Here is a 14,158-nt window from a genome sequence, read left to right as displayed (position 1 = left end):
ATAGTGAACAGTCCTGGGTTTGTTGTTAAACTCATTTGGCAATTTCTGTGTTATTTTTCTGCAGTACAGCAGTGTGTTTGTGTTGTGTGTTGTGTGTGCTGACTGACCAGTCTCTAGGTCTGTGTGCTACTCACATCCATCCAGCCCCTGTGGAGACTGCAATGTAGGGGCCAGAAAACACTTAGATCGTCCTTCCTTCTCTCTCTCTTTCTCTGTCTCTCTCTCTCTCTATCATAACATTTTAATCTATTTCCCCTTGCTAGCTTCCTTTGATATCAATATTGTATTTTATTTGATTAATGAACTTTTTCCAGATCTGGGTTCTCTTTCTTGCTTTTTGTACTTGTCTGTCTCTTCTTTCTTTCTTTCTTTCTTTCTTTCTTTCTTTCTTTCTTTCTTTCTTTCTTTCTTTCTTTCTTTCTTTCTTTCTTTCTTTCTTTCTTTCTTTCTTTCTTTCTTTCTTTCTTTCTTTCTTTCTTTCTTTCTTTCTTTCTTTCTTTCTTTCTTTCTTTCTTTCTTTCTTTCTTTCTTTCTTTCTTTCTTTCTTTCTTTCTTTCTTTCTTTCTTTCTTTCTTTCTTTCTTTCTTGTCAGTACAATCACCATGGGGTCAGTGATTTCCAAAGGCTTACAGCATAGCCAAGGTTAGCCGTCTGACCTTTCGGGCACCATGAGAGTTATTTAAGATACTCCTCAAATAGGCAGGGTTTAAGATGTTTTCGGAAGATGGGCAGGGAATCTACTGTCCTAACTTTAGGGGGAAGATGGGCAGGGAATCTACTGTCCTGACTTTAGGGGGAAGCTTGTTCCATCAGGACTGAGAGGAGCTTTGACTGGGCTGAGTGGGAGCTGACCTCTCGTATGGGTTGGAGGGCCAAGAGACCGGTGGTGGAACAGAGTACTCTGATTGGGATGTAGGGTTTGAGTACAGCCTGAAGGTAAGGAGGTGCAGTTCCTCTTGCTGCTCCGTAGGTAAGCACCATGGTCTGGAAGATGATGCGAGCTTCGACTGGAAGACAGTGGAGTGTGCAGAGGAGCAGGGTGACATGGGAGAATTTAGAAAGGTTAACATCCGGTGGGCTGCGGCTTTCTAGATAAGGTGCAGGGGTATGATGGCACAAGCGGGGAGCCCAGCCAACAGAGAGTTACGGTAGTCTAGACGGGAGATGACAAGTGCCTGGATCAGGATCTGCGCTGCTTCCTGTGTGAGGAAAGGTTGTACTCTACAGACGTTGTAGAGCAGTGTTTCTCAAACTTGGTCCTCAAATAATTCAATCAGCTGTGTAGTGCTAGGGCAAAAAACTAAATGTGAACCCCTTGGGGTCCAGAGGACCGAGTTTGAGAAACAGTTTTAGAGCGTGAACCTGCAGGAGCAAGTCACTGCCTTGGTGTTTACAGAGAACGACAGGGGTTGTCATTCAGGGCCATTTTGTTCTTGTATGTTTGTTTGTGATGGAATATGGAGGGGATAGCAGTGTGGGGTTAAACAGGAGTTTAAGGATCATCACAAGGTCAGAGATTGGAGAAGCTGATCCAAACCTGAATAGCATTTATCCGGATAGTGTGGGCTCCAACAGGGTTTGGCCCTGAGGCCAAGGTTTGTTAAAAAACTGGAATGGATTAGTTCACCACAGGCCTTTCTCAGTGGACTACAGCATACACATGTAGATAGAGAACAGATAAGAGGCTTAAATTAGTCTTCTGCTAGTTTGATCTTCTGCTTCTGAAGGTCTTGCTGTATCTCTGGAGGATCTCTCCCTTCTTCCACCTGCAGTGTTGGCCCTGATCAACCCCCTCTAACAAGAAGCCTGCTTCTCTCCCATTGGAACATGAGGGAAAAAATAGAATATCTCAGGCAGCTGGAGTTTAGTTTGACACCACAGGCTCTGCTTCTTAAAGGTTTAAAATATTGATTTGTTTAAACCTGTTAGAGAGCATGAATAGCAACCCATTCCCTTTCTCCTCTGCTGTATAGTTACAGGTTTAGAGGAAGGTGGTGTGTTTGTGAGTATGAGGGATGAGGGGATGATGGTTGTTGGAGTAGAAGAACAAGGTTGAACTCTTTGACCCTACCCTCCCTAGTACCCTGCTCTAACCTGCCCCCCTAGTACCCTGCTCTAACCTGCCCCCCTAGTACCCTGCACTAACCTGCCTTCCCTAGTACCCTACTCTAACCTGCCCTCCCTAGTACCCTGCTCTAACCTGCCCTCCCTAGTACCCTGCTCTAACCTGCCCTCCCTAGTACCCTGCTCTAACCTGCCCTCCCTAGTACCCTGCTCTAACCTGCCCTCCCTAGTACCCTGCTCTAACCTGCCCTCCCTAGTACCCTGCTCTTACCTGCCCTCCCTAGTACCCTGCTCTAACCTGCCCTCCCTAGTACCCTACTCTAACCTGTCCTCCCTAGTACCCTGCTCTAACCTGCCCTCCCTAGTACCCTGCTCTAACCTGCCCTCCCTAGTACCCTGCTCTTACCTGCCCTCCCTAGTACCCTGCTCTAACCTGCCCTCCCTAGTACCCTGCTCTAACCTGCCCTCCCTAGTACCCTGCTCTAACCTGCCCCCCTAGTACCCTGCACTAACCTGCCCTCCCTAGTACCCTACTCTAACCTGCCCTCCCTAGTACCCTGCTCTAACCTGCCCTCCCTAGTACCCTGCTCTAACCTACCCTCCCTAGTACCCTACTCTAACCTACCCTCCCTAGTACCCTACTCTAACCTGCCCTCCCTAGTACCCTACTCTAACCTGCCCTCCCTAGTACCCTGCTCTAACCTGCCCTCCCTAGTACCCTGCTCTAACCTGCCCTCCCTAGTACCCTGCTCTAACCTGCCCTCCCTAGTACCCTGCTCTAACCTGCCCTCCCTAGTACCCTGCTCTAACCTGCCCTCCCTAGTACCCTGCTCTAACCTGCCCTCCCTAGTACCCTACTCTAACCTTCTCTCTGAGCAGATGTATAGCTTTAAATCAGGTGGTCTTTGGGCTTAAATAGTTAGTCAGTCATCCTGACCAGGAACTGTGTCTAGGATCATAAATGATCTGACTAGCAAAATAGTCTGTCTTAGCTATTGAACAATGGAGGATTTGTTTGCTGATCTGTTGGCCAATCATATTCTCCAATTTCCTGGTTGTCATACTCAGTCCACATTTTTAGGAACCTGCTAGTTGATACCAAACACAGGCCTCTACCCTCACCAGATCTTTATTTCCAGTAAGTACAGTTTCAAGTTCGTGTGATTAATTAATTAGAAATCTTACTCATGAGAGTCCAAACAGAAATCATTAGCCGTACGAATCTCCTACCCTTTGAAGATTAGTCACAGGTTTCTCTCTCATATGACTAGTAATCACATCCCCTGTGATTCTGTCTGTTATAGAAAGGGATGGAACGAAAGAGGGAACATGAGATGGTGAGAAAGAGAAGCAGACAGATGGAGAGGAAGGTTAGAGATGACACCACATCATCTGCCTCCTCAGAACATCACATGATGATGAAGCTAACTGTGATGATGTGCCTTGCGGAATGCCTGGGTTCCTATAGGGATCAGAACCCAGCAAGAAGTCTGGTTAGATCCATCCCATAATATATGAGTTAATGTGAAGTCAGATCCTGTACACTGCAGAGGGCCAAACCTCCTGAGACTTCTGTCTTCTCCCATTCAACATGCTGGAGCTTGTATCTTGTTTTCACATGGTACCACATCAATCTGACTGATTCTTTCTCTTAAGTGTCAGTTGTCACCTACCATACAGATCTTTGTGTGGTGTCATGTATGCCCATTTTATTGGCCATATCACAATGTGCTAATTCCCACTCACATCCTCTCACAGTTAACTAAAACATATGGTGCTGTATTGATGCATTTTTAGGCTGGGTGTCTGGGATTCCGCATTAAGATTGCCTGCCTGCCTGCCTGCCTGCCTGCCTGCCTGCCTGACCCCCCCCAAAAGTAACCAAACACGTAGGGGTTGAGATTAAGGGGCTTGGGTCAGCAGAATTTGGCTGGGTGCCCCCTGTTTGAAGCCTGCCTGCCTGCCCCCCAGTCAGTGTCCCCCCAATCCCCACCACAAACACCCAGATTATAGTGATAGGATTCCCCTACTTTCTGATTTGGTTAATCCCTACTTTTAATGACAATCTAATCAAAGAGGGTTGATGAGGTTTGGGTGGATAGGGGGACTAGATTTGGGGCACACTGGATGGTGTGTGTGGTAGAACTCATAACGTGTGGATACAGTATGTAGACGGACTAGAAGTGTGGTCATTTATCATCTATTAAGGTATCCCAAGATCTATGAGCTCAGTGTTGACTCTGTGTGGACACCTAACGCAGTGCTGGCCTTCAGAGGGGCATGTAGGGACATGTTCATAAGAGTCCTCCAGTTCCATGAGTCCTGTGTTTACATTCTCATAAACCATAAGCCTCTCCAGGCCTGTGGGTATGTGTGCTAGCTAAGGTGTAGGTGGCCTGTAGGTGGCTAAGGTGTAGGTGGCCTGTTCCATACTACAGCCAGAAACATTCCACCATTCTAGAGCCATTCCAGGCTTCCACTGAAAGCATACCGTTGATCTCAACCAAAATGTTTATCTGATCAACGATGCCATCTACTTTCCTGCACCCTCTATCTCTCCCCAACACAGAAATGTCAACACGTGAGATGTCCATCATGCACTAGACATGATGTCATTGTCATGTCTGGCTGTAACCACTGAACTAGTTCTACACAGGGGTTCTTCGGCTGTAACTAGGTCAATTTCATAATTGTAATTTTAAAGTGCAGATTTCCTTTTTTCTCTATAGGAAGGAATTACTGGGATTATTATAGAACGCAATAAAACTAGGAAATCCATCCACAGTCACGTGCCCGTGTGTACTGTGGAGTGAATGTGTACTGTAGAGTGAATGTGTACTGTGGAGTGAATGTGCACTGTAGAGTGAATGTGCACTGTAGAGTGAATGTGTACTGTAGAGTGAATGTGTACTGTAGAGTGAATGTGTACTGTAGAGTGAATGTGTACTGTGGAGTGAATGTGTACTGTAGAGTGAATGTGTACTGTGGAGTGAATGTGTACTGTAGAGTGAATGTGTACTGTAGAGTGAATGTGTACTGTAGAGTGAATGTGTACTGTAGAGTGAATGTGTACTGTGGAGTGAATGTGTACTGTGGAGTGAATGTGTACTGTGGAGTGAATGTGTACTGTGGAGTGAATGTGCACTGTGGAGTGAATGTGCACTGTAGAGTGAATGTGTACTGTGGAGTGAATGTGTACTGTGGAGTGAATGTGTACTGTGGAGTGAATGTGTACTGTGGAGTGAATGTGTACTGTAGAGTGAATGTGTACTGTAGAGTGAATGTGTACTGTGGAGTGAATGTGTACTGTGGAGTGAATGTGTACTGTGGAGTGAATGTGCACTGTGGAGTGAATGTGCACTGTAGAGTGAATGTGCACTGTGGAGTGAATGTGCACTGTGGAGTGAATGTGCACTGTGGAGTGAATGTGCACTGTGGAGTGAATGTGCACTGTGGAGTGAATGTGCACTGTGGAGTGAATGTGCACTGTGGAGTGAATGTGCACTGTGGAGTGAATGTGCACTGTGGAGTGAATGTGCACTGTGGAGTGAATGTGCACTGTGGAGTGAATGTGCACTGTGGAGTGAATGTGCACTGTGGAGTGAATGTGCACTGTGGAGTGAATGTGCACTGTGGAGTGAATGTGCACTGTAGAGTGTGTGTACTGTAGAGTGTGTAGAGTGTGTGTAGTGTAGAGTGAATGTGTAGAGTGTGTGTACTGTAGAGTGAATGTGGTGTAGAGTGTGTGTGTGGTGTAGAGTGTGTGTGGTGTAGAGTGTGTGTGTGGTGTAGAGTGTGTGTGGTGTAGAGTGTGTGTGGTGTAGAGTGAGTGTGTGGTGTAGAGTGAGTGTGTGGTGTAGAGTGAGTGTGTGGTGTAGAGTGAGTGTGTGGTGTAGAGTGAGTGTGTACTGTAGAGTGAATGTGTACTGTAGAGTGAATGTGTACTGTAGAGTGAATGTGTAGAGTGTGTGTACTGTAGAGTGAATGTGTAGAGTGTGTGTACCGTAGAGTGAATGTGTAGAGTGTGTGTAGAGTATGTGTACTGTAGAGTGGATGTGTAGAGTGTGTGTACTGTAGAGTGAATGTGTACTGTAGAGTGAATGTGTACTGTAGAGTGAATGTGTAGTGTAGAGTGAATGTGTAGAGTGTGTGTACCGTAGAGTGAATGTTTAGAGTGTGTGTACCGTAGAGTGGATGTGTAGAGTGTGTGTACCGTAGAGTGAATGTGTAGAGTATGTGTACCGTAGAGTGGATGTGTAGAGTGTGTGTACTGTAGAGTGAATGTGTAGAGTATGTGTACCGTAGAGTGGATGTGTAGAGTGTGTGTACTGTAGAGTGGATGTGTAGAGTATGTGTAGAGTGTGTGTACTGTAGAGTGGATGTGTAGAGTATGTGTACCGTAGAGTGGATGTGTAGAGTATGTGTACCATAGAGTGGATGTGTAGAGTATGTTTACTGTAGAGTGGATGTATAGAGTATGTGTACTGTAGAGTGGATGTGTAGAGTGTGTGTACCGTAGAGTGGATGTGTAGAGTGTGTGTACTGTAGAGTGGATGTGTAGAGTATGTGTAGAGTGTGTGTACTGTAGAGTGGATGTGTAGAGTGTGTGTACCGTAGAGTGAATGTGTAGAGTGTGTGTAGAGTATGTGTACTGTAGAGTGGATGTGTAGAGTGTGTGTACTGTAGAGTGAATGTGTACTGTAGAGAGTATGTGTACTGTAGAGTGAATGTGTAGTGTAGAGTGAATGTGTAGAGTGTGTGTACCGTAGAGTGAATATGTAGAGTGTGTGTACCGTAGAGTGGATGTGTAGAGTATGTGTACCGTAGAGTGGATGTGTAGACTATGTGTACTGTAGAGTGGATGTGTAGAGTATGTGTAGAGTGTGTGTACCGTAGAGTGGATGTGTAGAGTATGTGTAGAGTGTGTGTACTGTAGAGTGGATGTGTAGAGTATGTGTACTGTAGAGTGGATGTGTAGAGTATGTGTAGAGTGTGTGTACCGTAGAGTGGATGTGTAGAGTATGTGTAGAGTGTGTGTACTGTAGAGTGGATGTGTAGAGTATGTGTAGAGTGTGTGTACTGTAGAGTGGATGTGTAGACTATGTGTACTGTAGAGTGGATGTGTAGAGTATGTGTAGAGTGTGTGTACCGTAGAGTGGATGTGTAGAGTGTGTGTACTGTAGAGTGGATGTGTAGAGTATGTGTAGAATGTGTGTACTGTAGAGTGGATGTGTAGAGTGTGTGTACTGTAGAGTGGATGTGTAGAGTATGTGTACCGTAGAGTGGATGTGTAGAGTGTGTGTACTGTAGAGTGGATGTGTAGAGTGTGTGTACTGTAGAGTGAATGTGTAGAGTATGTGTACTGTAGAGTGAATGTGTAGAGTATGTGTACTGTAGAGTGGATGTGTAGAGTATGTGTAGAGTATGTGTACTGTAGAGTGGATGTGTAGAGTGTGTGTACCGTAGAGTGGATGTGTAGAGTGTGTGTACTGTAGAGTGGATGTGTAGAGTATGTGTACTGTAGAGTGGATGTGTAGAGTGAGTGGATGTGTAGAGTATGTGTACTGTAGAGTGGATGTGTAGAGTGTGTGTACCGTAGAGTGGATGTGTAGAGTGTGTGTACTGTAGAGTGGATGTGTAGAGTATGTGTACTGTAGAGTGGATGTGTAGAGTGAGTGGATGTGTAGAGTATGTGTACTGTAGAGTGGATGTGTAGAGTATGTGTACTGTAGAGTGGATGTGTAGAGTATGTGTACTGTAGAGTGGATGTGTAGAGTGTGTGTACCGTAGAGTGGATGTGTAGAGTATGTGTACTGTAGAGTGGATGTGTAGAGTGTGTGTACCGTAGAGTGAATGTGTAGAGTATGTGTACCGTAGAGTGAATGTGTAGAGTATGTGTACTGTAGAGTGAATGTGTAGAGTATGTGTACTGTAGAGTGAATGTGTAGAGTATGTGTACTGTAGAGTGGATGTGTAGAGTATGTGTAGAGTGTGTGTACTGTAGAGTGGATGTGTAGAGTGTGTGTACTGTAGAGTGAATGTGTAGAGTATGTGTACTGTAGAGTGGATGTGTAGAGTGTGTGTACTGTAGAGTGGATGTGTAGAGTGTGGGTCGGGGACAGAGAGAGAGTAAAGGGAAAGGGGGATACCTAGTCAGTTGTACAACTGAATGCCTTCAACTGAAATGTGGGGGCCTGCCATAATCGACATCCACATCTTCGGCGCCCGGGGAACAGGCTTAAAGCAATGTCAAATGTCTGATTGACTCCGGTGAATCCAGACATGGGGATTGTAGTCCAGCTGAGAAATTTTAATCTCTGTCGGATAAATCACTGCAGTTGGCCATTTGAAATTAAATATGTAATGAAAGGATGAGTATTATTTTTAGAGCGAGAGACACAGGGAGCGAGAGAGAGACACAGGGAGCAAGAGAGAGAGAGACACAGGGAGCAAGAGAGAGAGAGACACAGGGAGCAAGAGAGAGAGAGACACAGGGAGCAAGAGAGAGAGAGACACAGGGAGCAAGAGAGAGAGAGACACAGGGAGCAAGAGAGAGAGAGACACAGGGAGCGAGAGAGACACATGGAGCGAGAGAGACACATGGAGCGAGAGAGACACATGGAGCGAGAGAGAGAGAGACACATGGAGCGAGAGGGAGAGACACAGGGAGCGAGAGGGAGAGACACAGGGAGCGAGAGGGAGAGACACAGGGAGCGAGAGGGAGAGACACAGGGAGCGAGAGGGAGAGACACAGGGAGCGAGAGGGAGAGACACAGGGAGCGAGAGGGAGACACAGGGAGAGAGGGAGACACAGGGAGAGAGAGAGAGTGAGACACAGGGAGCGAGAGAGACACATGGAGCGAGAGAGACACATGGAGCGAGAGGGAGAGAGACACAGGGAGCGAGAGAGAGAGACACAGGGAGAGAGAGAGAGAGACACAGGGAGAGAGAGAGAGAGAGAGACACAGGGAGTGAGAGAGACACAGGGAGCGAGAGAGAGAGTGACACAGGGAGCGAGAGAGAGAAAGACACAGGGAGCGAGAGAGAGAGACACACAGGGAGCTAGAGAGAGAGACACACAGGGAGCTAGAGAGAGAGACACACATGGAGCTAGAGAGAGAGAGAGAGAGAGAGAGAGGGAGCGAGAGAGAGAGACACAGACACAGGGAGCGAGAGAGAGACACAGGGAGTGCGAGAGACGCAGGGAGCGAGAGAGAGAGAGAGAGAGACGCAGGGAGCGAGAGAGAGAGACGCAGGGAGCGAGAGAGAGAGAGACGCAGGGAGCGAGAGAGAGACGCAGGGAGCGAGAGAGAGAGAGACGCAGGGAGCGAGAGAGAGACACACAGGGAGCTAGAGAGAGAGACACACAGGGAGCTAGAGAGAGAGACACACAGGGAGCTAGAGACAGAGAGACACAGGGAGCGAGAGAGAGAGAGAGAGAGAGAGAGAGAGACGCAGGGAGCAAGAGAGAGAGAGTGACGCAGGGAGCGAGAGAGAGAGAGTGACGCAGGGAGCGAGAGAGAGAGAGTGACGCAGGGAGCGAGAGAGAGAGAGTGACGCAGGGAGCGAGAGAGAGAGACGCAGAGAGCGAGAGAGAGAGAGAGAGAGACACACAGGGAGCGGGAGGGTGAGACTAACCTAGAGTCTCTCTGTGTGACTGGACATTTCTGAACAGGCACTGTAAAAGGGCTGCCTCGTGGTCCATTAAGAAATTAAGGCCAAAGTCCAGAGAGCGGCAACCATTAATAGTGAATAAACACTCCGTCACCCACCCCAAGCCACTAAAGACCAATAAAATCAGTGAAACAAAACAGACTAGTGAATACAAGCCGTCTCACACTGTCACACTCTACACTCTACAGGTTGACGTTTATTGAGATGAATCTTGTCCTGGAGGCAGAGCTGAAGGAGTTCCACTAGATGGCCCATGTACAAAGTCAAAATTATATATCGTAAAAAATCATGAAAACAAAAATGTAAGGTTAGCAGTGTGGTTAGGGTTAAGGTTAGTTTTAGGTTTAAAATCAGATTTTTTTTACTTTGTGGCTATGCCAGCTAGTGACTACTCTGAAGAGCTACCTCCAGTACATGAGTCATCCCAATAATGGCCAACCTGCTAACACTCCAGCCTTGTGGAGAGCAGTGAGGTCGGTAGGGGCAGGAGAGATGAATGATGGAGGGATAGAGGCGGGGCAGGGGGATGACAGCATCCAGATGGAAACTGCTGTGACTGAGTGGTTCTCTCTCCAGTGTAGACTATTTTAGGAGGCAGGGTTATTGGTGCAACACTTCTCTGTTCTGTCCCCAGCTGAACCTCAGCTGTAAAAGTAGGCTCATTTCAAAATGGCAGAAATTCCAAATGGGAAAAATAGCTCATTCACCAAAACCTCTCTCTCTCTCTCCAGGCGTTTGGACAAGTCTACTCCAACCATAAGAAGGTGGCTGCCGACGGGGAGAGCAGGGAGGAGTCTCTGATCCAGGAGGCGGTGTGTAAGGAGGCCTTTTACGAGCAGCGGGTCCTGGAGCTGCAGACGGAGCTCCGCCAGGCCCGTAATGTCCTCACCAACACCCAGTCAGAGAACGAACGCCTGGCCTCCATCACCCAGGAGATGAGAGAGGTGAGACGAGAAGAAGAGGGAGAAAAAATAGATTCAGATGCCACATTCTACTGTAGATACAAGTTTGCATACAGACTAATATACCCCATCTGCACCTGGTATTAAAATGCGTCCTGATATCTGGACGAGTGTAGCCTAGATGCACAAGAGACACATTGGCTGCGTTCACACTGGCAGCCCAATTCTTATCTTTTTCCACTTATTGGTCTTTTGACCAATCACATCTGATCTGATTGGTCAAAAGACCAATTAGTGAAAAAAAGATCAGAATTGCACTGCCTATCTAAACGCAGTATATGTAATCATAACTTGATTGGATCTAGATTTTAGTTAATCATCACTGACCATGACTGGATTAGTTTGTTGGACCATTCGTGATTGGATTTGATAATAGGTATAGACTGGTTATATGAGATCAAAACCTGACAACCTGTGCATGAATGCAATCAAAATTACACTTGCACATGCTCAACTACACAATCACTGGCACACACACACTCTTTCACCTTCACAAATAAAATCAGAGTTGATTTGTCATGTGCACAGGATACAGCAAGTGTAAACAGTACAGTTAAATGCTTGCTTGCAAGCTCGTCAACCTCAATTACTTCCTCAACAATGCAGTTCTATTGTCATATAAAACAAATGCACATCGGAAAAAAATAAATACACAAGAATATACACTCAGTGTACAAAACATTATGAACACCTGACAGACTGATCAGGTGAATCCAGGTGAAAGCTAGCTAGCTAAACAATGAACCAGTCCCAGATAGCAATGAGGAATGAGCCCAGAAGCGGCCCTCTTCCAGGGGGCCAGAACTGATTGAATCGGCCTGGAATCGGGTGTCGGACTCGGCCTAAGTACTGAATGACTGCCCAGAATCGGCCCACGTACATCGGACCGGTTCCGTCTACCGGAATTCAGCCGACTTTGACCGGCATCTTACCAGAATCCCCCCAGAAGCAGCCCGATGCAAATGTAAATAAATGTATACAAAATTAAATATGACTATTATACATTTTATACATACAAATTATACCCATCCGGAAAAAAACATCATACGCCTGGTGACCGTGTCAGCGTGCATGTGCCTGGCCCGCCACAGGAGTCGCTACAGCATGATGGGGCAAGGACGTCCTGGCCCGCCACAGGAGTCGCTACATCATGATGGGACAAGGACGTCCTGGCCCGCCACAGGAGTCGCTACATCATGATGGGACAAGGACGTCCTGGCCCACCACAGGAGTCGCTACATCATGATGGGACAAGGACGGCCTGGCCCGCCACAGGAGTCTCTACAGCATGATGGGACAAGGACGGCCTGGCCCGCCACAGGAGTCTCTACAGCATTATGGGACAAGGACGTCCTGGCCGGCCACAGGAGTCTCTACAGCATGATGGGACAAGGACGGCCTGGCCCGCCACAGGAGTCTCTACAGCATGATGGGACAAGGACGTCCTGGCCGGCCACAGGAGTCGCTACAGCATGATGGGACAAGGACGTCCTGGCCGGCCACAGGAGTCGCTACAGCATGATGGGACAAGGACATCCTGGCCCGCCACAGGAGTCTCTACAGCATGATGGGACAAGGACGTCCTGGCCCGCCACAGGAGTCTCTACAGCATGATGGGACAAGGACGTCCTGGCCCGCCACAGGAGTCTCTACAGCATGATGGGACAAGGACGTCCTGGCCCGCCACAGGAGTCTCTACAGCATGATGGGACAAGGACGTCCTGGCCGGCCACAGGAGTCGCTACAGCATGATGGGACAAGGACGTCCTGGCCCGCCACAGGAGTCGCTACAGCATGATGGGACAAGGACGTCCTGGCCCGCCACAGGAGTCTCTACAGCATGATGGGACAAGGACGTCCTGGCCCGCCACAGGAGTCGCTACAGCATGATGGGACAAGGACGTCCTGGCCGGCCACAGGAGTCGCTACAGCATGATGGGACAAGAACGCCCTGGCCCGCCACAGGAGTCGCTACAGCATGATGGGACAAGGACGTCCTGGCCCGCCACAGGAGTCTCTACAGCATGATGGGACAAGGACGTCCTGGCCGGCCGCAGGAGTCGCTACAGCATGATGGGACAAGGACGTCCTGGCCGGCCGCAGGAGTCGCTACAGCATGATGGGACAAGGACGGCCTGGCCCGCCAGAGGAGTCGCTACAGCATGATGGGACAAGGACGTCCTGGCCCGCCACAGGAGTCTCTACAGCATCATGGGACAAGGACGTCCTGGCCCGCCACAGGAGTCGCTACAGCATGATGGGACAAGGACGTCCTGGCCAGCCAGAGGAGTCGCTACAGCATGATGGGACAAGGACGTCCTGGCCCACCAGAGGAGTCGCTACAGCATGATGGGACAAGGACGTCCTGGCCCGCCAGAGGAGTCGCTACAGCATGATGGGACAAGGACGTCCTGGCCGGCCACAGGAGTCTCTACAGCATGATGGGACAAGGACGGCCTGGCCCGCCACAGGAGTCTCTACAGCATGATGGGACAAGGACGTCCTGGCCGGCCACAGGAGTCGCTACAGCATGATGGGACAAGGACGTCCTGGCCGGCCACAGGAGTCGCTACAGCATGATGGGACAAGGACGTCCTGGCCCGCCACAGGAGTCTCTACAGCATGATGGGGACAAGGACGTCCTGGCCCGCCACAGGAGTCTCTACAGCATGATGGGACAAGGACGTCCTGGCCGGCCACAGGAGTCGCTACAGCATGATGGGACAAGGACGTCCTGGCCCGCCACAGGAGTCGCTACAGCATGATGGGACAAGGACGTCCTGGCCCGCCACAGGAGTCTCTACAGCATGATGGGACAAGGACGTCCTGGCCCGCCACAGGAGTCGCTACAGCATGATGGGACAAGGACGTCCTGGCCGGCCACAGGAGTCGCTACAGCATGATGGGACAAGAACGTCCTGGCCCGCCACAGGAGTCGCTACAGCATGATGGGACAAGGACGTCCTGGCCCGCCACAGGAGTCTCTACAGCATGATGGGACAAGGACATCCTGGCCGGCCGCAGGAGTCGCTACAGCATGATGGGACAAGGACGTCCTGGCCGGCCGCAGGAGTCGCTACAGCATGATGGGACAAGGACGTCCTGGCCCGCCAGAGGAGTCGCTACAGCATGATGGGACAAGGACGTCCTGGCCCGCCACAGGAGTCTCTACAGCATGATGGGACAAGGACGTCCTGGCCCGCCACAGGAGTCGCTACAGCATGATGGGACAAGGACGTCCTGGCCAGCCAGAGGAGTCGCTACAGCATGATGGGACAAGGACGTCCTGGCCCACCAGAGGAGTCGCTACAGCATGATGGGACAAGGACGTCCTGGCCCGCCAGAGGAGTCGCTACAGCATGATGGGACAAGGACGTCCTGGCCGGCCAAACCCTCCTCTAACTCATGTGCATCACCTCATGGGTTTCCCGGGCGCGGCAGGCACGGGTCTCGAACCA

General features: G+C 49.2%; 1 protein-coding gene across 1 annotated transcript in view; it reads left to right on the top strand.

Annotated features, from left to right (window-relative positions):
- The window catches only part of LOC118359618 (protein bicaudal D homolog 2-like), a 92,531-nt gene that overhangs the window by 29,667 nt on the left and 48,706 nt on the right, over positions 1 to 14,158 (top strand). The window contains exon 2 of the mRNA XM_035738171.2: positions 10,470 to 10,682. Within this exon, the coding sequence (XP_035594064.1) occupies positions 10,470 to 10,682 (213 nt within the window). The remainder of the gene's footprint in view (positions 1 to 10,469; positions 10,683 to 14,158) is intronic.

This window comes from Oncorhynchus keta, chromosome 27, assembly GCF_023373465.1.
Source record: "Oncorhynchus keta strain PuntledgeMale-10-30-2019 chromosome 27, Oket_V2, whole genome shotgun sequence".
Taxonomy (NCBI): Eukaryota; Metazoa; Chordata; class Actinopteri; order Salmoniformes; family Salmonidae; genus Oncorhynchus; species Oncorhynchus keta.
This window is presented reverse-complemented; position numbering and strand designations above follow the sequence as displayed.